We start from the raw sequence: 25,987 nt of genomic DNA, 5'->3' as shown, positions 1-25,987 counted from the left end.
GTTCCTTGGAATTCATTTTGTAACTTTTCTTTATAGAGAGTCCCAATGGGAATCAATGGAGTTCAGCCACAGAATATATGATGTTCTCCATCTTTGGCCTCAGGTAAGCGGTTGGGAAGGGTGTGAAGAGTGGGAGATGGCAGGGGACAAAGGAAAATAAAATAGTTAGAAGTCAGTCTAGTTATATCTAAATACTGGTTTTGACTCAGTAGGGGCTCACTACATCCTATCACATGAGTAACCTTCCGTTTTTCCTACGGCAGTAAAACTGGTGTTATTTAAACCCTCTGACCAAGTTGTCATCACAGAAATGATATGTCTGGTTAGAACATGTAGAGACAGTTCTTGAATGCCTAAGGAAATTAAGACAAGTGTTAAATCAGAACACATTACCCAATAGCTTAGCTTTTTTCTTTTTCTTTTTTTAATTTGACAAATCATCCTTCTCATTCTATCACTGAATCTAGTATCTTCCTTTTCGTGGGATAAACATTGAGAAGAGTGTATTTGAAAGGCAGGAAGAAATGCAAAATAAAGTAACATTTCCTTCTCCTTCTTCTTTACAACTTTAGCATTAACTGATGCATGGACACTTGCATGTGAAGTCAGTTTTATAAAAAGAGAAAAATAAGGCACTGAGGGCTTAATATCTTAACTTCACAAAGTCCCTAAAGGCAGGGATGAACTAAGGGTTTGTGTCTCTTGACTCCTAGATCAGCAAAGCCTCTGTGTTGGCTTCTTAACTTACCACCTTATTTTATATACTCAAATTTTAAAGTCCAATCTGCTGATAACTATTATGAAGGAATATCATTATGTTACATTTTGATACATGTTCATGACTACAGCCCATGCAGTGCTGAGGATTTTCTCATGCAGAGTTTTTCTATCACAGATATTAGGTAAATTATGAAAGCTTTGCAGCATGGTAAAGAATGTTTTGACACATCATAAACCACCAGGAATGCAGTTTTGTTAGAGTGTGTGTTTTTATATATTCATAATTTTCCACAAGCAGAAACCTAGCAAATACATGAAAATTTAAAACTCTAAAGGCTTAAAACTATACTTCAAATTCTAAAGCTACAAAAGCAATTGAATGATTTAGTTCAGGCAGGGAGTTTGTAGGGCTCAGTTCTAATATTAGACAAATCAGTTCACTCATCTCTAGTTGACCTATTTGTTCATCCATCCAAGTCATTACCCTAATCTCTATATCTTCTGTGCTCTGTAAGGTAATTAGCACATATGGGATTCATTTGTAGCAGGCTCTGTCACCTCCTTGACAATAAGCTTAATCGAAATATGTATTTATAAAAAACGTACTCCTCAGAGGAGCAACCAATTGATTAAATGGAAGTAGGTAAGGTGTACCTCGGCAGTCACTGTCAGGCAGTGCAGAGCTGCCTGGAGTGCTTCACTCCAGACTCGAGCACTGCTCTATAAGTGATGCTAGAGACCTCTTTGCTCCGTGAGTGGGTATGCTCAGGACCTTATGCAGGTAGAAGGAAATGACTGAACAAAGCTAGTTAACAGGCTGGCTCTGTAATAACCAATCCTACTCATCCAATTTTACTCCACTGGCTCCCTTATGTAAAAAACATATATATTACATATTCATGATCACATATGTAAACACACATATACTTTGTCTATTTCCTATGTACAAATGCACAGAGACATACACATACAGATTTCCTCCACATAATATAGAAGGAAAGTCTCTCTCGACTTGTTGCTTAAACAGCTCTGATATTAGTGGAAAAAATCAAGGATGGTAGTAAATACTCCACTTGAGTGTGTCAGCAGTCTTCCTCATCAGTTCACTCCTGTAAACATCACTGTTCATGTGGAATGGACAACTCATGTCCTTTTCCAAGGGACAGATTAATTTTAGTTGTCAAAGAAAAAACAGGTTGCATAGCCACATCATTCCTTTGGGGAAAAAAGAGTATTACATCTTTAAAATGTTACTTATATGCATATTTCCCTAATTTTACTGAGGTGCCCTCATTTCATTACTTTCTTTAGGCCAAGCAACTCTAATCTTCTTCCAACCTTTTCCTTGAAGGAGTTGGCAGACTTTATCTTAGGGGTCAAATATGACTCATGGTTTATTTAAACTAAGAATGTTTTTTTACATTTTTAAATTGTTACTTTAAAATTTTAAAAATACAAAGGAGAATATGTGATGGTAAATATTTTCTGGCCCACAAAGGCCTAAAAATCTGGTCCTTTTCAGAAAAAAAATTGCCAACCCCTAATCTAGGAGTTGACTCAAAGTCCCCAATCATAGCATCTGCTGAGGAAAAATTATTATGGTCCAGACTTGTCCCTTGATATTGCTAGATATTAGGCAAAACCTAGAGATGATTTTAGCAGAAGTATATAGGGTAGGGCGAAAGTAAGTTTACAATTGTGAGTACACAAAATACAGAGTTTATTCTTGTATTATTATTTATTAATTATTGTATTATTTTCCAAATGAACATCTGTAAACCTACTTTTGCTCCCACCCTCTATAGTAGTTTCTTCTATATCTTTGAACAGAGAATGAGTGTTGTGTACAGGAAGGTGTCCTCTAACCAGCAAAGAATAAATCTGGAAAAAGGACACACAGAGCATTGAGGACATGCATGTAGTCAGTCACATCGTACCACACTCATTACAGAGGTTCATGAAGAGACTTGAGTTAGGGCCAGACAGCATTTGCATTCACAATAGTTACAAGAGTGATGCAGCAAAACAAAGTGGGCATATGGTCCTCTACTACTTTTACTGGCTTATTTGCCAAACTATTGAAGTTCTGTTCACAGCTTTTTTTCCTACTAAGTTGGCAGTATTGTCTATCTCTGATGAAGGAGCTTCTGATGTTAAGAATCTTACCCACTGTACATTGTATTCTTGGTTTGTTTATTCTAATGAAACTGTCCTTTATTTAAAATAGTTAAAAATAGAGTATAAGTATTCTCTTATGTTTAAGTAAGAGACAGTTTTCTTCTTGAATGAAAGAAAAAAAACTTGTCTCTATATACTGTGCTTACTTGTTGATTTCTCCTAATTGTATTGACACTTCTTTATCTATTTTGAATAAAGTCAAGACAAAAGTTATTCTCAACTTATATGACTTATGCACATGTGTATACACACACACACACACACACACACACACACACACACACTTGTGGTTTTCTTCCTAAAAGAGGTCTATGTAATTTTTTCTTGAGAGAATAAAATAATGTTAAAATAAAGTAACTAAAATGAGGGTGGAAAAAATCACACCTCTACTCATCAATTTTCCCTTCCCCAACCTCACTTTTCTTTCATTCTGTTTTATCCCCCGCTCCCAATTAGTGCAAAATAATTGTTAGTGAATTAAGGTATCTGCTTCCAAATGTAAAGACCATGAGGACTCAGGAAGACCTACCTAGGTCACAGTTGTAATCAATAACAATCATTCAATCTTGTTCATGCCTGTGGGGAGTGCAAATCTGTTAGCTCTTATCTGTCCACACCAGGGTTATTGCTTAAAACTATTATCTCACTTTTATTGGCATGCCTTGAGTGCTTGTGGATTTGAATCGAATTGAACTGAATTCAGATAAAAAGGCAGGAAGAACTTACTCTAGTTGCACTGTTGTATGGACATGCTTGCCTGCTTCTGTACGTGAAAATGCTGTTTCTAGTTCTCATGTCTGAATATCTTCCATTGTTTATTTTATTCAGGTCATTCCTTCCTTTTTGTCCTCAGATTTGACTTTTCCTTCCTCTGAGAGTGATTCCTGGCTATCTGTGTTTGGATTTGATGACGCCTACCATTCCTCTGCCTGAGCATGCTAGATGGGCCTCTGCTGTTGGCCTTTGAACCATGTCTGAGTCTTCACTCTAGCGCCACTCTTGATACACAGTAACAGATGCCTTTCTGTAGCAGCAAACTATCCACAATGGGGGTAATAAGGAAGGTGCGCATGCATATTGCTGTCCATGGTCCTGAAACTCCATTGTTCTGAAACAACCTGTGGTTACACTCCTCTTTGCTCTCCAGACTAATTAATGGTCTTGGCCTGTGAGTTTCACTCTGTCATGCATTGGACAAGAATGCTATTTTTAATCTGAAGCACTTCCAGGAAGATGCTATGTAGAGGAACTAAAATAGTCAACTGGGCTTGTATCTTCCACCTGGGTTTATTTTTGTTCGACCAAAAGACGTTTAAAACCAAAGACCATGGCTTGAAAGAAAATACAGCAAAAGGCTGTATCCATACAACAAAACGGAAAGAAAACAGTATTTTCTTTTCTGACTCTCTGTATTTTATCCAACTCTTTAACTTTCTATCAATGCACACTAATAGTTTAAAACATAATTATCATTGTAGTTATTTGCACAGGATTTTTATATTTTTGAATTGTCATGGAGATAGAAAATTTTAGGGGGGTTAGATTTTATTTTTTAAAATATATTTTATTGATTATGCTATTACAGTTGTCCCATTTCCCCCCTTTATTTCCCTCCACCATGCACACCCTCTCCCACCTGGCTTTCCCCTCTTAGTTCATGTCCATGGGTCGCACATATAAGTTCTTTGGCTTCTACATTTCCTATACGATTCTTAATGCCCACCCTGTCTATTTTGTACCTACCATTTATGCTACTGATTCTCTGTATTTTTTCCCCGCTCTCCCCTCGCACTCCCCACTGATAACCCTCCATGTGATCTCCATTTCTGTCATTCTTTCCCTGTTCTAGTTGTTTGCTTAGTTTGTTTTTGTTTTAGGTTTGGTTGTTAATAGCTGTGAGTTTGTTGCCATTTTACTGTTTATATTTTTTATGGTTTTCTTAGATAAGTCCCTTTAACATTTCATATAATATGGGCTTGGTGATTATGAACTCCTTTAACTTGACCTTATCTGGGAAGCACTTTATCTGCCTTTCCATTTTAAAGGTTAGCTTTGCTGGATAGAGCAATCTTGGATGTTGGTCCTTGCCTTTCATGACTTCAAATACTTCTTTCCAGCCTCTTCTTGCCTGCAAGATTTCTTTTGAGAAATCAGCTGACAGTCTATGGGCACTCCTTTGTAGGTAACTGTCTCCTTTTCTCTTGCTGCATTTAAGATTCTCTCCTTATCTTTAATCTTGGGCAATGTAATTATGATGTGCCTCGATGTGCTCCTCCTTGGGTCCAACTTCTTTGGGACTCTCTGAGCTTCCTGGAATTCCTAAAAGTCTATTTCCTTTGCCAGATTTGGGAAGTTGTCCTTCATTATTTGTTCAAATAAGTTTTCAATTTATTGCTCTTCCTCTTCTCCTTCTGGCACCCCTATGATTCAGATGTTGGAATATTTAAAGATGTCCTGGATTTCCTGAGTCTCTTCTCTTTTTTTTTTTGAATTCTTGCTTCTTCATTCTGTTCTGGTTGAATGTAACCTTCTTCCTTCTGCTCCAAACCATTGATTTAAGTCCTGGTTTCTTTCCTGTCACTGTTGGTTCCCTGTATATTTTGCTTTATTTCACTTTGGGTAGCCTTCATTTGTTCCTTCATTTTGCAACTGAGCTCAATTACTTCTTTGAGCATCCTGATTACCAGTGTTTTGAACTGTGCATCTGATAGGTTGGCTATCTCTTCATCACTTAGTTGTATTTTTTCTGGAGCTTTGATCTGTTCTTTCATTTGGGCCATTTTTTTTTTTTTTTGTCTCAGTGCAACTGTTCCATAGTAAGGAGCAGAGCCTTAGGTGTTCACCAGGGCAGGGCAACCCACATCGTTGTGTTGTGACAATGTATATGGGAGGTGTCCAAGAAAGAACAGTGTTGCTTGCTCCACTCTCTGCCAGTTTTCAGTCACTTTCTCCGCTACCCACAAGCAAATTGGTCCCTTCTGGTGCTGATTCCCGGGTGGGTGGGTTTGTGTACATTCTAGGACCCCGTTGGTCTCTACAATGAACTCTCCTGTGAGGCTGGGAGTTTCTCCTGCCACTTCAACCCCCATAGGTGTTTTCAGTCAGAGTTTTGAGGCTTTATTTCCCCACACTGGAACCCTGGGTTGTGTGGTCTGTCTCACTTCCAAGTTGTTCCTCCCTGTTTATCTGCACGTGAATGTGGGACCACCCAGTCCACCAGCCATCACCTCGCCGGGTCCACGAGCCACCGCCTTACCACAGGTTCTCTCCACCCACTGCCCATCTCTGTCCTTCTTACTGGTCTGGATGGATATTTCTGCTTTAACTCCTTGGTTGTCAGAATTCCATACAGTTAGATTTTCTGTCAGTTCTGGTTGTTTTTTGTTTTTACATTTATTGTTGTCCTTCTTTTGGTTGTGCGAGGAGGCACAGTATGTCTACCTGTGCCTCCATCCTGGCTGGAAGTTGTGATTTATATTTTAAATAAGTTTGCCCCAGATAGTTGTGAAACTCTGAAAAATAATCCTCTAATAATAAAAAATTATTTTAAAGTTTAATTAAAGTTGTTGAGAATAGTGAATGGATTAGAATCCAGGTATTCATAAACTCTCTTTATCTTTGGATAAAGATGATTACAATAAGGAAGAAGTTATATGAGTAGAGAAAAAAAATAAGGTTTTCATTTTAGGCAAACAAGTATGGCCATAGAATGAAGCTGGGTTGTGGATACTAAGGGGTCCTTACATAAAGGGGTAGGTAAAAGTAGGTTTGTAGTTGTTCATATGGAAAATAATACAAAAATTAATAAATAATACAGGAATAAACTCTGTGTTTCACCTACTCACAATAGTAAGCCTACGTTTGCCTTCCCTTGTGTATTTCCTCTATTTCTGCTTATGTTTGGAAAACTCCATAACAAAAACGTTTTTTAAGTTGTTTTAAATAGTTGCAAAGAAAATAAAAACTTATGAATAAAGTTACACTACATCTATATAATAAAATACCAGATACATATTAAAATTATTTCTGGGCTCTTTTATATAAACATGAATGTAATGTAATTAGGTAATTGTAACAGAGCTTTTAAGGGCATAGGAAATTCTATCTAGCCTGGGTCAAATCCTGCTCTATGAATTCACAAGTATATGCTTGTTTAGTAGCAAGATTAATACTTAATTCAACTTGGGTGTTGTTATTATTTTTTTTTTGGTAAGCCCTTTAAAAATACAGAGACACATGAAGTATAAATTGCTGCATGTTATCTTAACTTTTTGTCTCTCCATATAATGTCCCTCATCAGAAATGACACCATTATCATGTCCTTAATGGGTATTATCCTTGTAGACTTTTAAAAAATTATTTAATATTGATGTGTAAATGTATAAATATGTAGTTTTATTATACACATATACATTATATTGTATAATGTCTTTCTGCCAATTGAATTTTAAACTTAACTATATTTGAAATATAGTGAAAGTCATTAAATATAAATTCACTGTTTTATTTATAATACCTATTTCATTGTAAGACTAAATTCGTTGTCTCATTATTCTAATAACAAGCTTCTAGCTTCTGGTGTAGAAAACAAAATAAAGGGTAAAATTTCAAAGATAAAAGAAAATATTTATGGCCTACTATTACCACAGCATGGGTAGTTACGATAATTGGTTGAACTGAGGCTATAAAATACTGGCAATAGTGATTTGGAAATACTTCTCTAATTTTCCCAGACCTCTGGTACTGAGCGACAATTAGACTTCCAGTCATGGTGGGTTCTGCTTGGGTCCTATAATTACAGCCTCACATGCAGAGTCTGACAACTTTGTTCTGGGTCATCCATGAACTCATGGCTGCCTGTCAGTTTTTCTCTTTCACTTTCGTTGAGCAGTTATTGCAATTATAGTAGCTAAGCATTTGCAGGGATATAAACAATCATCTGATTTGCTTAACAAGGGTCATAGCACAAAGTGACCTCATATTATTGACATGTCAATGTCTTAAAACTTTACTTGCTTTCTTAAAATTCAGATTCCCCCCCCCCTTGAATTAGCGGTTTTCTTTATTTTTTTTCCAGTTTTGTTCAGATGTAATTGACACATAACATTGTTTATGTTTAAGGTATACAATGTGTTGATTTAATGCATTTATGAATTGCAAAGTGCTTACCACCATAGTATTAGCTACCACATCCATCCTGTCACATAGTTTTCATTTCCTTTTGTGGTATAAACATGTAATATCTACTCTCAGCAACATTCATGTATGTGATACAGTATTATTAACTATAATTAGCATGCTTTACATTAGATCCCCAAACTCATTAATTGTATGACTGAATGTTTCTATCTTTTGCCTAATATCTCCCCAGTTCTCCCACCCCTAGCCACTCACAACCAGCAGTCCACTCTCTATTTCTCTGAGCATGTTTTTCTTAGATTCCACATATGACATCATATAGTATTTGTGTCCAAACCCAGATTTTTGCCTTCATGTAAGTGCCATCACCTCAATCATCACTGAAGCAGGTCAGCTGATTGTATTATGAGGAATTGACTTTTAAATACTTTTTAACAGAATTTCTATGTATATGAAGTTGATAAAATCAGATAACGTTTCCCTGAGTTTCCCTAATGTTTCCCTGGGTTGCCACTGGGGCAGTACCTTTGAAAAATTTTCTATTTAAAAACATATGTGACCCATCCATTTGTAGGAGCAAATTTTCAGAATAAAATTTGCAGTGAGATTTTCATAAGAGGCAATGTGCCTTGTAGAAGAGGAGTTTTGATAAAGAGGAGAGAGTACTGAGTTAGGAATTAAGAATTCTCATTTTAGTATTGCCATAATTAACTATATAGTTTAGGAAAACTCATCTAATCTGGTTAGGTCTCAGTTTCATCTGTCCAGTGGAAATTTCTTTTCTGTCTCCAGTGATACTTTGTATCCCATCAGCAAATATGTATTAAAGACTCAAGGCAATGAAGAGGTAGAGATAGCAAGATCCTACCTCAAACAAATCATTTAGTGAGGGAGACAAACAGTAAAATAACTTAACGCATAGTGAATACACTGTAATATATGTGTATAGAATAACTTATGGGATTACAGAGGGTGGGCCTCTAACTCATCTAGGGGGTGGAATGCGCTGAGACTTAAAGAATAAATAGCAGTTAAGCAAGTGAGTGAAGTTAGAAGGACATTCTAGGGGAAGGCAACAACACCTCATTCCAGTGTGATGTGCAAGAAAGCACTACATATTTGAGAACAATTGGAGGGAAGGGTTCATATAGCATAATATCAAAAGAAGATGAAACTTGAAATGGGGCTTTAGAAGTGCCCTATATGCCATTTCAATAATCTGTACTTAATTCTGAATGAGATGAAGACCATTTGACAGACTGTAAATCTGGGAATGATACAATCAGATATTAGAAAGACAATTGTATAATAGCAGTTTGGAAGATTGATTGCAAGCTCTGACAACTGGCACCGGGGAACCACCTAGGATACTATAGCAAATATCCAAGGAGAATATGCAAGAGGAAATGATGAAGGCCTAACTGTGGCCATGGTAATGGGAATAGAGATAAAAGGATAGATACAAGAAATGCTTAAGGGGAGTTGGCTGTGGGGTAGGGGAGATGGTGAAGGTTATTAACAGGTACAAACTTCTAGTTACAAGAGAAATAAGCTTTGGGGATATAATGTACAGCATGGTGACTATAGTTAACAACACCATATTGTATGGTTGAAAGTTGCTAAGAGATTGTATCTTAAAAGTTCTCAGGATAAGAAAAAAACATTTGTAATTAAACTTACTGTACTTATTTTGCAATATATACATACATGAAATCATTGTATTATTATATTGTATTTTTGTTACATTGCATATTTATTATGTCTCAGTAAAGCCAGGGTGGGGAGAAGAAGAAATCCTTAAGCGGAGGTGGAGCAACAGATCTGTGAGGCCTAGTGGGTATAGAGTGAACAATTATAAGATGATGCCGTGATTTCTTGCTATGCATTTGGATGGAGGTAGATAAAAAATGTGTTAAGAAATACAGGTAGCATAGCAGGACAGCAGACGTTTGTTGTTTGTGCGGCTACCCAGCACCAGAACTTTCTTTTTTTGAGAAGGGACAACTCTCTATAATATAAGTCTCAGTGATAGTCAGGGCCCATTTCCCACACTTGCTAGCTCCCATTGCAGCTAAGACAGAAGCACATCTCCTAGGCTCAACCATTTAGATACTCCCAGAATTTAAACTGGAAATCAATGGTATAAAGAATGGGTACTCTAATTCATTTCTGTGATGACAGTCACAGTAGTAGAAGCTGTGCTGTGGCACCCAGTGTTTGCTGTCAGCAGCTGCCACTGATTGCAACCCTGTGACTGTGATACCTGACACTCAGCAGCAGTCAGATCAGACTCTTTCTGTAGAGTGATCCTGGTTGTAACCCTGGCTGCTGCCCTGGTTTCCAAGCCTGCCTCTGTGCTTCCTAGTGACTGCTCTTCAGCTTAAATTAGAGTGAGTTACTGATGCTTGTGATTTAAGTCTTTGATGAATACTAGCAAACATGGAGGGTAAGATGGTGTGGAGCTGTAGAGAAAATACTATAGTAAATATCCAAGGTGGATATGTTTCCACACAGCTAGAGCTTTCTAAATAAATGTTACTGAAACTTGGTTCCAGCAAGCCTAAAAGGTAACTTACGACTAATTAGATAATGAGAGACTTCCAGAGAGATTGACTGTGGATGGATACTGGCCAGCAGTATCCATCTCGGCTGCGGATGTTCGTCATCACACGAGAAAAACATACACAGAGACAACCAGGTCCTGTGGGGGAATAGGAACAGCAGGCCCACTCCTCATGTGGGGAGCACCTTGGCCACCCTCTCTCCTGGAGGGTGCCATGGCCACTCCTCACATGGGGAGCACGCTGCTTGGCCACCCTCCCTGGTGGGGAGAGCGCCTCCTTCCCCCTCTGGAGAGGCTTTTTATTGGTTTTGTTTGAATAAGAATTCAGGTAAAAGCTCATTACTCATTGCTAGGAAGTAAGGATTAAATAATAGATAACAAGGAAGTCTGAGGCCCTATTTTGAGTCAGGGTCAAAAAGCTGTAAGACTTTAAGGAATAAACTAACTTCTTCCTTGGACCCTTATCATTCAACTGAGAGCATTCTAAACAAAGAAGGCTTCACAGGAATTTACATGTTCTTTCTTAGGCCTGATCACCCGGGGAACCCGCCCTTTTCAGCACAGAGCTGCACCACCCTGTCATTGTTTCAGGCTTAGGTGGAGCAAGGGAACTAAGGCAGCCAAGAGATAAGGAGATTTTCTCCCAAACGTTGAGGACTCAGGCTACGTCAAAGCCGAGGAGTGAGTGTCCATCACCCCCTTTTGCTGTAGCCCCCAAAGTCCTTCTTTTGGGGACCTCTCATGTGATTGTGCCTGTGTTAGGTCGTTTCCCCCTTGGGGAATCTTACCCGTCTTTGGCTAACTGACCAAGCTTTGGGGTTCAGTTATGAATGAAGCAGCAAAAGCAGTGCTCCTGCCAAGGAGATAAGCTTTTGTCTCCTTGCTGGCTTATGGTTCCAAGGGCGTTCCCTTAGCCTTAGCCTAGGTTGGGGTTACAGCTTCTGATACCAGGCAGGGCAGTTCCCAACAATTGACCTCAGAGTAAATCTCTTTACAGTTGGGGGCACAGTGGTGGGGGCACAACAGCCCAGACCTTGGACGCATCCCTGAGTTTTAAAGGTCTTATCTTTCCCCTGACAAATTTCTTTAAAAAATATATATATATATATTATTGATTATGCTATTACAGTTGTTCCAATTTTTCTCCCCTTTATTTCCCTCTGCCCTCTACCCTGCCTCCCACCACGATTCCCCCACCTTAGTTCATGTCCATGGGTCATACATGTAAGTTCTTTGGCTTCTCCAGTTCCCATACTATTCTTAACCTCCCCCTACCCTGACAGATTTCTTTACATGAGAATTCTGGATCCTCTCCATCCCGTCTCCAAGGAGACTTTCATTAGGGAAGGAGACAGCTGACTCTTTTTTTTTTTTTTTTGTATAAATATCCAGGTTCTTTTGTGGGAGGACATTCCTCTTCTACTATACAAGCCCAATTTTTGTAGAATAATGTTTGGTTTTTGTTGTATCACCCCAGGGGAAATAATTGGGCCATAGGGGATCATAGGGTGGTTATTGCTTTAAAGTGAATAATAATTATCTGATTCCATTCCAGAAACTTTGTATGTATGTTCAGGGTAATGTTAATAAACATGGAGAAAGAGGAAGAAATAGTCAATACGTTCATGTATTTTGGGGATATCACTGGTCTGGATCACTGCTATCACTAGCAGTTGTCAGGAGGTCAGAGGGGAAGGACAAGGGGATTCAGAATTTGAAATGGTGGCAAAAGATAAGAAATTGAATCAAACTGCATCAAAACTTAAGAGAAATGTTGTGGTGGTAGTGGACTGATAGTTGGAGAGAAACCAGAGCAAAAAAAAAAACTAAGAGCTCAACACTAGGAGAATGCACATCCTCAGGAACGGGATCTGATCCATTCACCAGGAAGTTAGAACAGGAGTGCTTTTCTCCCTGAACTTCACTCATGCTGATTCTGTGCTCCTATACTTGCCAAGTACTGTGCTAGGTTCTGAGGATATAGCAATGTGCAAAAATAGACTGAGGTCCTTGTCCTCAGGGAGTATACATTCCAGTGGTGGAGACAGATAAGCAACTGTATATGTATCAGGTGGAAATAAATATAAGGAGAAAAAAGAAACAGAACGAAAGAGCTAGCAAATGACAAGTAGTCAGATGAGTATTGTTTAAAGATAACCTGAGGCATATTAAATATTTTAAGATTTTATTTGACCAAAATAGCCCTGGCTGGTGCAGCTCAGTGGATTGAATGCCAGCCTGTGGGCCGAAAGATTGCCTCTTCGATTCCCAGTCAGCACACACACCTGGGTTGCGGGCCAGGTCCTCAGCTGGGGGCATGGGAGAGGCGACCGATTGATGTTTCTCTTGCACATGATTGTTCCCCTTGCTTTCTCCCACCTTCCCCCTCTCTCGAAAAGTAAATAAATAAAATCTTTAAAAAAAGTTTATTTAAGGAAAATCTATTTTAATTGGGCAGCATCCAACTGGAAATGGTTAGAAGCAGTCTACTAACAGGATCAACGCTTTTATAGAGAAGACACGGAAGCAAACAAGGACATTATTGGATTACCTGTAGCTTTCGTGGTTACCTTATTTGGAAAAGCCTGGTTGGCTTTTGTGATTGATTGTCCTTAGGCTTTGATTTCTTAACCTTCGGGCATTTACAGGCTTAGTGTTTGTTTTGGTTATGTAGGCTGACAGGGCATTACAGCCACCTCAGTTTAATTAATTTAACAGTATTAATTTATATAGGTGGTGGTTAAAAAAAAACTTACGATACTTCTCTGTCATAGAGACAAAAGGTAGAGCAGTGGTTGTGGGGTGGGGGAGAGTGGAAATGGGGAATTAGTATTTAATGGATACAGAGTTTCAGTTTTGTAAGATAAAAAATATTCTGGAGACGGATGGTGGTGATGGCTCACCACAATGTGAATGTTCTTAATTCCACCAAATTGTGCAGTTAAAAATGGTTAAGGTGGTAAAATTCTCATATGCAAATTTCACTACAATTTTAAAAATTAACTTTACATATGTTATTTTGCACATATTCAAGCATATCCTCAGAATAAATTCCAAGTTGAATTGCTGAGTCAAAGTGTATATTTGCATTTTGATAGCCACTGTCAAATTAAAGCTCTTTCATTTAAACCCATTTCAATCAGGTTTTACACTTATCATCCCACTGAAACTGTACTTATCAAAGACATAAATGACATCTAAGAAATTCAAGAGTCAATTTTCAGTCTTCTTAGTTCTGATTCTCAGGAGTGTTTAAACACATTCTTCAGGTGGCTTCTGGTCTCCCAACTTGTACTACTTTGCTAGATTCATCCACACTTTCCTATCTGTTAGTGTTGATGGTATTCCCTAAGGGGTCTCATCCAGTTTATGGTTTTAATGCTATCCTGTGCTGATGAGATACGTAATGTAATGTAATGTAATGTAATGAGAAATGTAATATGTTGCCCTGGCTGGTGTAGCTCAGTGGATTGAGCGCAGGCTGCGAACCAAAGTGTTGCAGGTTCGATTCCCAGCCAGGGTACATTCCTGGGTTGCAGGCCATAACCCCTAGCAACTACACATTGATATTTCTCTATCTCTATCTCTATTTCTATCTCTATCTCTATCTCTATCTCTATCTCTATCTCTATCTCTATCTCTATCTCTATCTCTATCATCTCCCTCCCTTCTCTCTCTAAAAATAAATAAATAAAAACCTTAAAAAATAGTTTAAAAAAAGACCTTTAAAAAAAAAGAAATGTAATATGTCTAGCCTCAACCTCTTTCCTCAATGCCAGACTTATAGGTCCAACCTTCTACTTGACATTTTCTCTTAGATGTCTAATAAGTGTCTGAAAGTTAAAGGACTCCTGATTCCCCCCTGCCCCAACCAGCTCCTTCTCCAGAGTCCTCCATATCAGTAAATGGTAACTCCAGTCACATAGTAAATCAGGACAAAATCCTTAGCTCTAAATCTTAGACTCTTGGCTGCTCTCTTTCTTTCAAATCCCTCATCCTACCCACCAGCAAATTCTCAAAAACCATTATATCTCACCATCTTCACAGAAACAATTCTGGTTTAAGCCACCACCATACCTCTACAGAACTGTTGCTACAACCTCCTAACTGACCTCTTATCCTGCACTTCTATATCTCCTACAGTTTGCTCTCTACTCAGTAGTTAGGGAAGTACTTTTGAAAAATATACATTAGATTACATCATTCTGTTTGTTTCAAACCATTTGGTGGCTCATGAAATTACAGTCTACCTACCCCTATATTTTTTTGACCTTATGTCTTAGTACTTCCCCCAAGCTCACTCCACTTTAATTGCACTAGGCTTTGTGCTATCTCCCAAACATTCCAAACTCTTTCCCACTTCACAATTTGTACTTGTGGATCCTTCTGCCCCCCCCCCCCACCAACTTATATTATTTATTTTAATATTTGTATTTTAAGTTTTTTCTATTTAAATGTAAACCCACAAGGATGAGTATATTGTCTGTTTTGTTTAGTGTCATGTCCCCAATACCTAGAACAGCACCTGAAATGCAATAGATACACAATAAATATGTGTTCAGTGGATTAAAATGTGCATGTCTTAATCTGTTTTCCATCAATGATTTTACATCTCCCCCATCTTTATCACCAGCTCTCACTTGTTATTTTCTCATAGACAAGGATAACACCTTATTTTTCTCAGTACCTCTGTGAGAGTGAAGCACAAGGCTCTACACTTGTTCCACCTGTTGAACACATGATGAAGTAGGGATTTGGAGAAGTAGATAGATGTCAGAAGGATGAAAGGCTATTTCTTACAGTCTGATGATATCTTGCAAAAAATGTTTAAAGTTATAGTCAACCCAGTTATACAAAGCTGTTCAGAATAAAATAGCTGTGCAGCTCCACTCTGACCAAGTGCCAGTCTAGTGGCAATATTCTGAGCATCGGTTTAAGCAGTACATGACCATGTGTGAGCATCAAACCCCTTCCCACCTTCAATGCTCCAGGGAACAGTTTCTTCCAGAAATGAGGTGCTCGGGGCAACATAATCTGCTGACATAAAGCTCTTCAAAGCATCACTGGGTCTGGGCTCAGGAGTTTAGGTGGTCTCCCCCATTCCCACTATTCCTCAGTCATCCAGTCCAGAGCACCAGGTTCCCCTTTCATCTGCCTTTTGCCCCCATCCCCACCAAGCCTCTCTCCACAATGACCCAAAAAGTGTAACTGAATCTACACTTTCAGAGACAGATAGAACACAAAAACTAAGTATTCTGTACAGATTATTTAGGAAGACAAATAGAAATCAGCCATCTCCAACTGAGCTAGTGTTCAGCTGAGAAAATGCCATTAAGCATCAAAGGTTTTCTACATTCTATTTCTAAGTCTGTATACTTGCATTCTTAGGTATCCATATTTTAGGTACCTGCATTTTACCATGTATAATGCACACTTCTTGCCCAAAATTTTGAGGGGAAATTAGGATGCACATTATACATTGGTAGTACTAGTTCCATATTTTCATAACTGTTTTCAATTCTTTTATTTATGCTTATGCATTAAAAATGTAACCATAGAAAGCAATAACAATATTCATATGTTCAAAAATAAATGCTAAAATTCCTTTATAACACAAAACATATATCTAAATATAAATAAATAAATACTTGAATTAAAAATTAAAATGAAAAGTTTGTTTTCCTGAAATTTGGGCCAAAAACATGGGCACGCATTATACACAGCAAAATATGGTAATTGTCAAGTTTTAAAAGATAGATCCAACCATCTTTATTGGGGTTTTTTGGGCCCTGATTTTCATACCAAGTCAAGCCCTGTCTTTATGAATGCTATAGGCATACTTATTCATAGATTTAATTTAAAGAATCAGTGCCGCAAATATTGAAATGTAGAGGTTAAACTGGGACTGTAGGAGTAGGTAGAAAGCAGGTTGCAAAGACACAGAAGTCAATGGTTAATTCAGTGAAGTTAAGTAAGGACTTTGGAGCTGTGATATGTGTCCAGGTACAATAAAGCTGTAAGCAGACTGCTCCTCCCTTGATAACATGAAATCTACCATCTCCAAGGCTCAGTGTGGGGAAGTGTTCCCGATCCTTCCCAAATGACCAATCAGGATCAAGAGAGTGGTGAGGTGGCACAGAGTTCCATGGTGGCTATTGTGGAGGGTCGAGGGAACAGCAACTGCTGTTAGTTCAGATTACCTTTTGTCTAAAAGCAACAAGTACTAAGATAATAATTGAGAATTTCTGGGAGTCTGGTAGTGCTAAATTGAGGAAGGATTCAAACAAAAGAAGCAAAAATTTAACAACATTTTGGAAGAATAGACATAAAGGATATTATTTCCCAGACACAAACTTTTGGAGTTGAATAAATCTACATTCTCTGTTTTGGCCAAGTTATTTTGTGTCTCTTGACTCCTACATTTTGGGGAACTGCATACATAACCCAAGCACCTGGTTCCTAAGAGAGCAGCCTATTTAAACAATATGACCCTGCACTCCAGTCTAAGAATGGGCCATCAAGAAAAGCTGTAAGATGTGAGACCATGTTTCCCACCATGAAATACAGAAATAAATCAGTGAAATAATATTTGCTTGTTGACACTGTAATTGCTCCCATTTTGCCAACACTGAAAATGGAGGCTTCCGGGGCTTAAGGAAGTTTTCAAGGCATGTGATTAGTTGGGGTAGACCCAGAAATTCTAATGCCAGTTTGTTTGCCTCTAAGACAAATCCTGGTTGCAGTAAGGGCTCAATAAATGCAGGCAGTTATTAAAATAAGATTGAGAAGGTTGTTTGAGGACAGACTGTCAGGCTTTAAATAGCATACTTAGGAGTTTAGTTTTTAAATTAAGAAGAATGCTGATGCTGCATAGTTTCTAAGGTGGGAAGTAAATGTTTCAAGTTCTTTAGGAAGAGAACTCTGACAGGAAACCAGAGAGAGTCTTATGGTGCCTCCTCCTTTGGGATCCATGAATCATCCTATTATATTAATAAATTTATAGTTAATGTAAGCTAGCTGAAGTCAAATTTGTATCACTTGCAATGGAAAAAGTCCTGATTAATAAATCTCAGTTTGCAGACAAGGAAACTTGAAACCAGATATTCTGAATAAATCCCAGTTTTCTAGTGTCAGTGTCAGCATGTCTTCGATGTGTAGTTAAATGACTCTGCAAAATCACACCTTTTACCTTTTTGCTGCACTAATGGTTTTAAGGTGAACAAGTCAATTCATAGGCAGTTGAAAGTGATTTTATGTAAATTAACCCACACTGACATTGATGCAAAAAACTAATACTCATTAAGACAGATAGATTTATTAAATGTATTTAGCATAAGATCATCCCATACTCCTGACTCAGTCTTGATAATATTCTTCAGACTCTGTGAATCTAATGATTTGGAGTTAGAGACACAGCATGTGCACATAAGTAGTGAAAAACATGATAATATGTGTTTTTTAATAAATCCACTGTACCAAAGTAGAGGACAGACAGACTCAAATGCATGTAAAACTAAATTTGAATGCCTCTGGCCTAGCTTTATAAGAAATGGATGATTTGCATTTAAAATAATTGTCTTCCTCCATGAAAATTTATTAACAAGTTTAAATACTTTTGAACAAGTGTTTCTCCCTCATAAGAATTTACTCTGCCTACCACTATTTTCGGAGTCATTTTTACTCTTACCCATCTAAAATCTAGATTCTGCATCCTATCAATCCACAGTGCTCACATCCATCTTTTTTTCTTCACTCTCACCTTGATAGAGTGTTTTGTTTCACTCACCTGAATAATTGCAGTGGCCTCCTAATTCATTCAGCTGTTGCCACTCTCTTTTAATACCATTTCATTTTGTTGCTCCTCTCTGCTTGAGGAACAGGCTTCAAGCGCCTAGGCATGGCATTCAAGGCTAACTGAAATCTGACTAACACATGTTCGTTAGCCTTAATTATCCAATTAATCATAAGCCTCCACTGAATCAGGTATTAATGCTTAACAGGCATCAAGTGTTATTATTTTCTATTAATCAGATTGTCTTGCTTGTTTCTATTCACCCTGTGTTAACTTGACCTCCTTTCAAGCATGAAATTTTCCTTGATTCTATCCACCCCCATAATGACATGTCTCCCTCCCATAACCATGTTGTTGTTGTTGTTTTTGCATAACTTGAAGGACTCTCCACAGTTTTCTATGTGTTATTTTCATGTTTGTACATGTCTTAACTTTCTCTCCAGCAGTTGAACTCCTTGGGAGTAAAAATATCTTATTCTTTATTGTATTTCCACCTTGCTCCTTGCTTGTAAATATTTGTTTGAATTGAATTTGGAAATGAGTTACTGATGATTGAACGAACTCACCGACATCTTTTACCTAATCCAAGATGAATGTTTTAAGAAAAGCAGAATTTTACTGAAGTGGGCAAAAATCAATACAAATAAAAATGGTTTTAAATATACACAAGTTCAATGATACTAATTTCCTCAACACTGTTATTTTAGGTAGGAATCATGACCTTTCAGCTCCCCCAGGTGATCACCAAGGTCATTAAACTTCCTATACAATTCAGGAAACTCTTTCATAGGACTAATCACTGATTTCATTGATTTATTATGGAAATCAGAGACTTCTACAAATGCTTTAACAGTTTAAAATTTAAAAAAATCTTCAGTCTGCATCTCATTTTTGATGTTGTCTGTCTCTATATTCCAAGGCTTCACTTTAGAAAACATAGCACTACTTTCAATGTTAGCATATATGAAAGTTTGAAATGTCAAAATTATTTTAGTTGTAGCCAAAAGCTCCCACTTTACACAATCACAATTTTGATGATTTATGGAAATCCCATAATTTACATCTCTCTCCAAAATTAATACATTTCAACCCTGAATTTCATGTAGGCTTGCAATAATCTACTCCTGAGAAGTTCTGGTGTCTTGCAATTTTTATCCATGGGAAGAACTGCAGTTGGCATGTACTTCCCATGGTTGATGTGCAGGGAAGAGAATTGATACCTATAGTGCTTTGAATTCATAGAGATATGAGTTTTTAATGTGTATGTCTTCAGTATTTGGAGTTTTTTATCTCAGGACTCAAGAAAAATAGAAAAAAAATTACTGCAGTTAGATTTTCTCAGGATTAATTTTGTCCCATATATTAAGCTTATATGTTGTCTGGAAAGGTAAACATTTTCCTCACTATGCCCATATTATTTCATCTTAGTCTTAGACACCAAGGGTTGTGCATGATCCACATTGAGCCATAGCATTTGGCATTCCTTGGAAGCTTTGACCTCTCCACCTCGTTGCCACACTGGTTTAGGTCTCATCTAAACCCGCTGGTTAGAGTATCTATCCTGAGCCTGTTGCACCACTGGCACAAGTGACCAATAGTTGCAGATTGGGACTGATTTAGGATGGCATGGGCATGGAAAATCCATGCCAGCCACTATCTGCCCCTAAATTTCCTGGATGGGCAGGTGAGACTATCTTTCTTTCTGGACTAGCCAACATACATTATCAGCATTCTTGTGCCCATTCATTGGAAAAATAACTTTGCTTTTCTGAGGAAGAAGATGTAAAAATCCACATTCTTTCTTTCTCTTTTACTCTGGCATCATCTTGGCATTGGTTATATCCAAGAAGGGAAAATTCTCCCCTTATCTCTTCATTGTCAGTGGTGTTAGCCAGGTTCATATTCACCTGCGTGGATTAATTCTTTCATGTGTCAGCTGCTCTAATTTCTCTTTTTATATTGGCTTGTGCTCAACTTTTGTGTAGAGGTGACAAATATGATCTCCCTCACTAATTTTCTTTCACATTTTGTTTGTATTTTTAAGTTGTTTTCAACTTAACAGTTGACCTCTCTTGTGGTCAACTTTGGAAGACCACAAGAGAGGGCGTGTTGACACCCAAAAAATCTCGCCAGGAATTTGAGGGTACGCCCAGACTTTGCATTGTTTTCCTCACACACTGCCCTACCCAGGCTTGAGCACTGCCAAAGTGAGAGGTAATACCAGTGTAGAACTGGCGTGGCTCCGCTAGGATAGGCGGGCTCGGGACTACGATTCCCAGAAGGCTGTGCGAGGCCAAGAGGGAGGAGCCGCGGCGCCGGAAGAGCGCGAGAGGCAAAGGTGGCGGTGTTCTTTCGGTGGTCTGTTTGGCAATCTCCGAAACCCGGACAGAGAACGAGACACTGAGCAGTCCTCGAAGCCTCAGGCGCTTGCCGGGCCAGCCGGCACTTCCGATCGCAGGATACGTCAGGGCGGAATGTAGGGCGCCGGGAGCGGAGGCCGCCAGCGCGGCTAGGGTGGCGCGGGGGCACTCTGAGGATGGAGAGAGCGATGGAGCAACTCAACCGCCTGACTCGCTCGCTGCGTCGAGCTCGCACCGTGGAGCTGCCCGACGGTGAGCGGGGCCGTGCGTGAGCGGGGCCGTGCGGCCCGGAGCTGGGGTCGGGGGGCGAATGGCCCGGGGGTGGAGTTGGGGCCCCCGGAGGTCGGTGGGAAAAGTAACTGAAAGCTGACAAAATGCCCACATTCACTTTCCCGAGCCTTCGTCCTCTGCTCCCGCTTCCGCAGGTGGGAGTTTGCGGGAGTGGCCAGAGCCGTGTGGGTTCTGTCGGTGGAAGAAGCAGAACAGACTGAAATCTCTCGGGACAGGTGGTGGAGACTCGGGTTCCGGAAACATCACAGTTGTGGGCCATTTTACGGTTGCTGCTTGCTGGGGATGGGAAGATGCTCCAGAAATAATAATATGTACTTTAGGCTGCGGGAGGGTGGGGTGGAGATTAAGCAGCATCCCCCCCCCCCCCCAAATCGTAGAGCAGGAGTCCCCAACCTTTTTTGGCAGTAGGGACCGGTTTTGTGGAAGGTGAGGGAGGCGACAGGAGGCGCAGTTTACGTGATGTTTGTTCGCTCCCCAGCTGTGGATGAATGGGTTGGGGAGAGGGGAGGCTGAGCTCAGGTGAGCTTCCCTAGCTCACCCACAGTTGCGGGGTAGGGAGGCGACGCGAGGCGGAGCTCAGGCGAGCTTCGCCCTGGCCGGGTTCGTAAAGGGCGGCGGAGGGGCGGTGGGGGGTACCTTGGCGCAGAGCTCTATTGTATTTTCACAATAGATAAATAAGAGGGTGTCAAATGGCAAACTTGTATGCTTAAAATACTGTGTGTTTACAGACTCGTATATACACTTTTCTTTAATGTGCTTGCCTGCTTTCATTATATTGTCAGACGTGGGTGGGGGCGGGGGAGCTTCTACAAAGGAACGGGGCGTGATCCCCGCAGTTCAGGAATTTTAGTTCAGTGTGCCAGGCAGGGTTCCTTCAGGACAGGTGAAATACTACTAATAACAGAGGTGAGAAAAAGTAAGCTGTTTTGTTTGCAGCCTCATGAATTCAGACATTTTAGTGGTAGTGGGAGATGGCAGTCAGCCTCTCAGGCTTCGTTTATGTATGTGAGGAAAGGGTTAGGCAATTATGGTGGCTAATTTTTTAAATGCATTGCATTACTTTATCTTACTTCATTTTTTCAAAACTTTATTTGAATTGCTGCTAGAGAGGTGATTTGTAAATTAGGGATGGAGACCTTCGGAGGGAGTCATCAAAGAAATGCGGATATGGGTATTTTGGTGATAATTTTCTTGAAAAAATTTTCTCTAGTCTCTACTTACGATTCAGAATAGGGATGATTTGTGGCCTCTGTTACTCAATAATTTTGTATTTGATTCTTTGCTAGTATGAAGTAGTTGACTGAAGATAGTCCTGATATGTAGTAACTAGAACTCCAGCTTCAACTTTTTCTGTTTTCTTTCAAACTTCCACCTTTGAGTTTATTTCTTAAGTTCTGCTCTCACTCACTTTCCAGTCATGTTATTGATATAGGTAGATGAAGACTGCATGTGTAGGTTTATTGACAGTAATTTGTATTGCCTAATTTAAATCCCAAAGTTTTTAATATAAATGTGATTTAGAATTTGATTAATGTTTCTGGGTTTTAAAAGTATTAATGTATTTTCATTGTAAAAAATTTTGAAAAGAAAGATGAAAAATTCTGTTATTTACCTAGTAATAAACAAAGTTAATATTTTCTTCAGTTCCTTCTATTGTTTTTCTTTCTCTACAAAATTATTGCATATCTGCTTTTAGAAACCACTTTTTTGGTATTTTTAATTTGTTTAATGACTTTGTAGGATTTCATAGGATATATGTAACAAATATAGAGTCTAATTTTGTTAAGATAGATTTTATGAGGTGAAGCTGGTACTTTTTAAAGTCTTAGTCTGTCTCCATAAATATTTTCTTAGGATTAATACATACAAGAAATATAGATCTAATTATATCAACATTTTTAAAATTGTGAGTATCCGCTTCTTAACTTACTCTTTGGAAGGTTCCACCAACACATTGAGAGGCCCTGGAAACTAGAGTAACTAAAAATAAAACTTTTCCCTATGTTGTTCAGCAAAAGTGGCATTTTGCTTACATTTGTTTTTCTTTGGTTTAATGAGTCTGTGCTCATCTTGTTCCTTTAATTTATCTTTGTCCTTAATTTCTGATGACTCTTTTTGAATTCTGTGAGATTGGCTGTTTCGTGTGTGTGTGTGTGTGTTTATGTATCACATTCTAATAAAATTCCAGGTTCTGTTTGCATTTTGAAGACTGAACAGGACTTCTAAGATCTCTCTAAATTTAGGAACTAATGAGATATTTATTTTGCTTTGCTAGAATTCATTGGTTAATAAGCGTCTAACTGGAATTCATTAAGATTGGAAAGTTTTTAATCATCTTTACTCTAAAATTGTCACATAGGATTAAACTGTAGATACTTGATTTCCTGAATTGGATACTGAGATGACACATTTATATTTCCTTCGTTTGATGAAAGCCTGAGTATTGTTACTAAGTAATGGAGGTGGTGGAAGTTGTTGGCTCCTGTCCTGTGCGGGCTGACATAGGAATATTCTCATAAGAGAGGAAGTGACAGGAAAGAACTTACTTTAGGGATGTGGATTCTCAATGGCCTTTAAAAGTTGGGTTATATTGTTTGCTTATGTGGAAAAGGTCTTACCTATTGCATTGCAGTGAATGTAGCTTGTATAATAAAATAATAGGACTTGAGCCTATTTTAACCTATATTTGAATGATGATTAGGATAGCTATCAGTATTTTAAAACAATCACTCCCATATTATGATTTGATGAGTAGTTACATATATAACATATAAATGTTTTCTTAAGGTTTTCCTTTTAGTTGTTGAGTTGTGTAACTTCATTAATGAAAATGGCCAACCTATCTGGTTAAGTGAGAGATTAAACTTTTCTTATCACTGAACACTTAAGTTATATGTCTAGTACTCAGTGTGTTTATGAGCATAGAGAAAGAAGCACTTGACAAGTTATATTCTGTTTTTAGTAAAGTATTTATTGGATAGTCTCTTTCTAGCTCTATTACTGTGATTCTCCTTATTTCTTCCTACCTTTTAATGTGTGTGAGCTATATTTTAACAAAGTTAGATTTGACTTAAAAAGATCTACATCTAAATATTATCTAAATAAACACTTGATAAATAAAACCTGTGTGAACCTTATAATGCTCACTAAAAATTATGTGCTACCTTGATTTATAAGTTTCAATTCACAAATAAAAGTATTTCCTGTTTATAACTTTGTTGATTGTGGAGTTACTTCATTGAAATTGTCATGGTTTAGAAGTCCAGACTTTTTTTGGAGTGTGTATTATATGAGATATAGAATGTTAGTGAAAGCAAATGGGACTATATAAAACTAAAAGCAAAGCAAAAGAAACCGCCAACAAAACAAAAAGGTACCAATGGAATGGGAGAAGATATTTGCAAACATCATCCCCCACAAGGGGTTAATATCCGAAATATATAAAGAACTCATATAACTCAACATCAAAAAGAAAGAAAACAAATGAAGAAACAATCCAAATAAAAAATAGACAGAGGACCTGAACAGACACTTTTCCCAGGAAGACGTACAAGTGTCCAATAGATACATGAAAAGATACTCAACTTCACTAGCTGTTAGGGAAATACAAATCAAAACTACAATGAGATGCTACCTCACACTTGTTAATATGGCCATTATCAGCAAGACAAGGAATAACAGCTGTTGGAGAGGTTGTGGAGAAAAAGGAACCCTCGTTCATTGCTGGTGAGAATTTAAATTAGTACAGTCAAAATGAAAAACAGTATGGAGAGTCTTCAAAAAATTAAGGATAGAGTTGCCTTATAACCCAGCAACCCTTCTTCTGGGTATCTACCTGAAAAATTTGAAGACATTTATTCACATAGGTATAGGCACCCCTATGTTCATTGCAGTATTATTCAGTGACCAAGACATGGAAACAATAAAAGTGTCCCTGGATAGATTGGATAACCAAGATGTACACAGAAACAATGAAATACTACTCAGCCATAAGAAAAGGTGAAATACTGCCATTTGTGACAGTATGGATGGATCTTGAAAATATGCTAAGTGAAATAAGTTAGAAAAAGTCAAGAACCGTATGATATCATACTCATATGTGGGATGTAAAATGGAAAGCAACAAATGAACAAACAAGAAAAATAACTCATAGACACAGGCAACAGTATGGTATTTACCAGAAGGAAGGGGAGAGTAGGGGATGTAGCAGTAAAGGGTAAAGGGGGTCAAATGTGTGGTGACAGAAGATTTGACCTTGGGTGGTATCATAGAATTGTGTGCTTGGAGATTTGACTTTGGATGATGAATCATAGTCTTGTACACTTGAAACCTATATAATTTTATTAACCAATGTCATCCCAATCAATTTAATTAAAAAAAGTCAAGAAGAAAAATGTTACCATGCCCAGGGAAGCTTAGTTAATGTTTTTCAACTCCTGGTGGTGATTTAGTTTTAGTTGATGGAAACAATTTAGTAGTTACATTCAACACTAAAACAACAACAACAAAAACTATATAGAAGGTAACAAAACAGATTATAATGTATTGCAATTATGTGAAGAATAAGTTTTATATTTTAGATCTTTGGTTACTGTCTATACTGCATACTGGTACATTGTAAGATTTTTATTATGGGGCTGTGGAATCACTTAACGTCACCATCAGCCAGCTTGCTTAGTGCTTCAGTTTTCTCATTTATAAAATGGGGATAATAATATTACCTACATGATGGAGGATTGCGAGGATAAAGGAAATGATTCATGTGAAGTGTTTAGAACATGCCTTTAAGATAATAGCTTAAAACATGACTTAATTACTAGGATTCTTTGGTATTTTATTTTTATAGCAAAGGAGTTGTATTTGCATACTAAACTTGTGAGTGTTGATTAGCAGTGAGTTTCTTTTAATGACAACAAGTTTCCCTCTTTTGTTGTTGTTTTTGAG

General features: G+C 38.1%; 1 protein-coding gene across 6 annotated transcripts in view; it reads left to right on the top strand.

Moving 5' to 3' along the window:
- The first annotated feature begins 20,696 nt into the window (after positions 1 to 20,696).
- HACE1 (HECT domain and ankyrin repeat containing E3 ubiquitin protein ligase 1) overlaps positions 20,697 to 25,987 on the top strand; it is a 92,745-nt gene continuing 87,454 nt past the window's right edge. For 3 of the 6 annotated variants that reach the window (XM_028508856.2, XM_036024523.1, XM_028508853.2), the window contains exon 1: positions 20,698 to 21,004. In XM_028508856.2, the coding sequence (XP_028364657.1) occupies positions 20,929 to 21,004 (76 nt within the window). In that variant the 5' untranslated portion in view covers positions 20,698 to 20,928. Of the gene's footprint in view, positions 21,005 to 25,987 lie in introns of all 6 variants that reach the window. The other 3 variants (XM_036024522.1, XM_036024521.1, XM_036024525.1) reach the window with 2 other exon arrangements.

This window comes from Phyllostomus discolor, chromosome 4 (genome assembly GCF_004126475.2).
Source record: "Phyllostomus discolor isolate MPI-MPIP mPhyDis1 chromosome 4, mPhyDis1.pri.v3, whole genome shotgun sequence".
In the NCBI taxonomy this organism is placed as follows: Eukaryota; Metazoa; Chordata; class Mammalia; order Chiroptera; family Phyllostomidae; genus Phyllostomus; species Phyllostomus discolor.
Note: the sequence above shows the minus strand (reverse complement) of the source record. Positions and strands in the feature narration are given on the sequence as shown.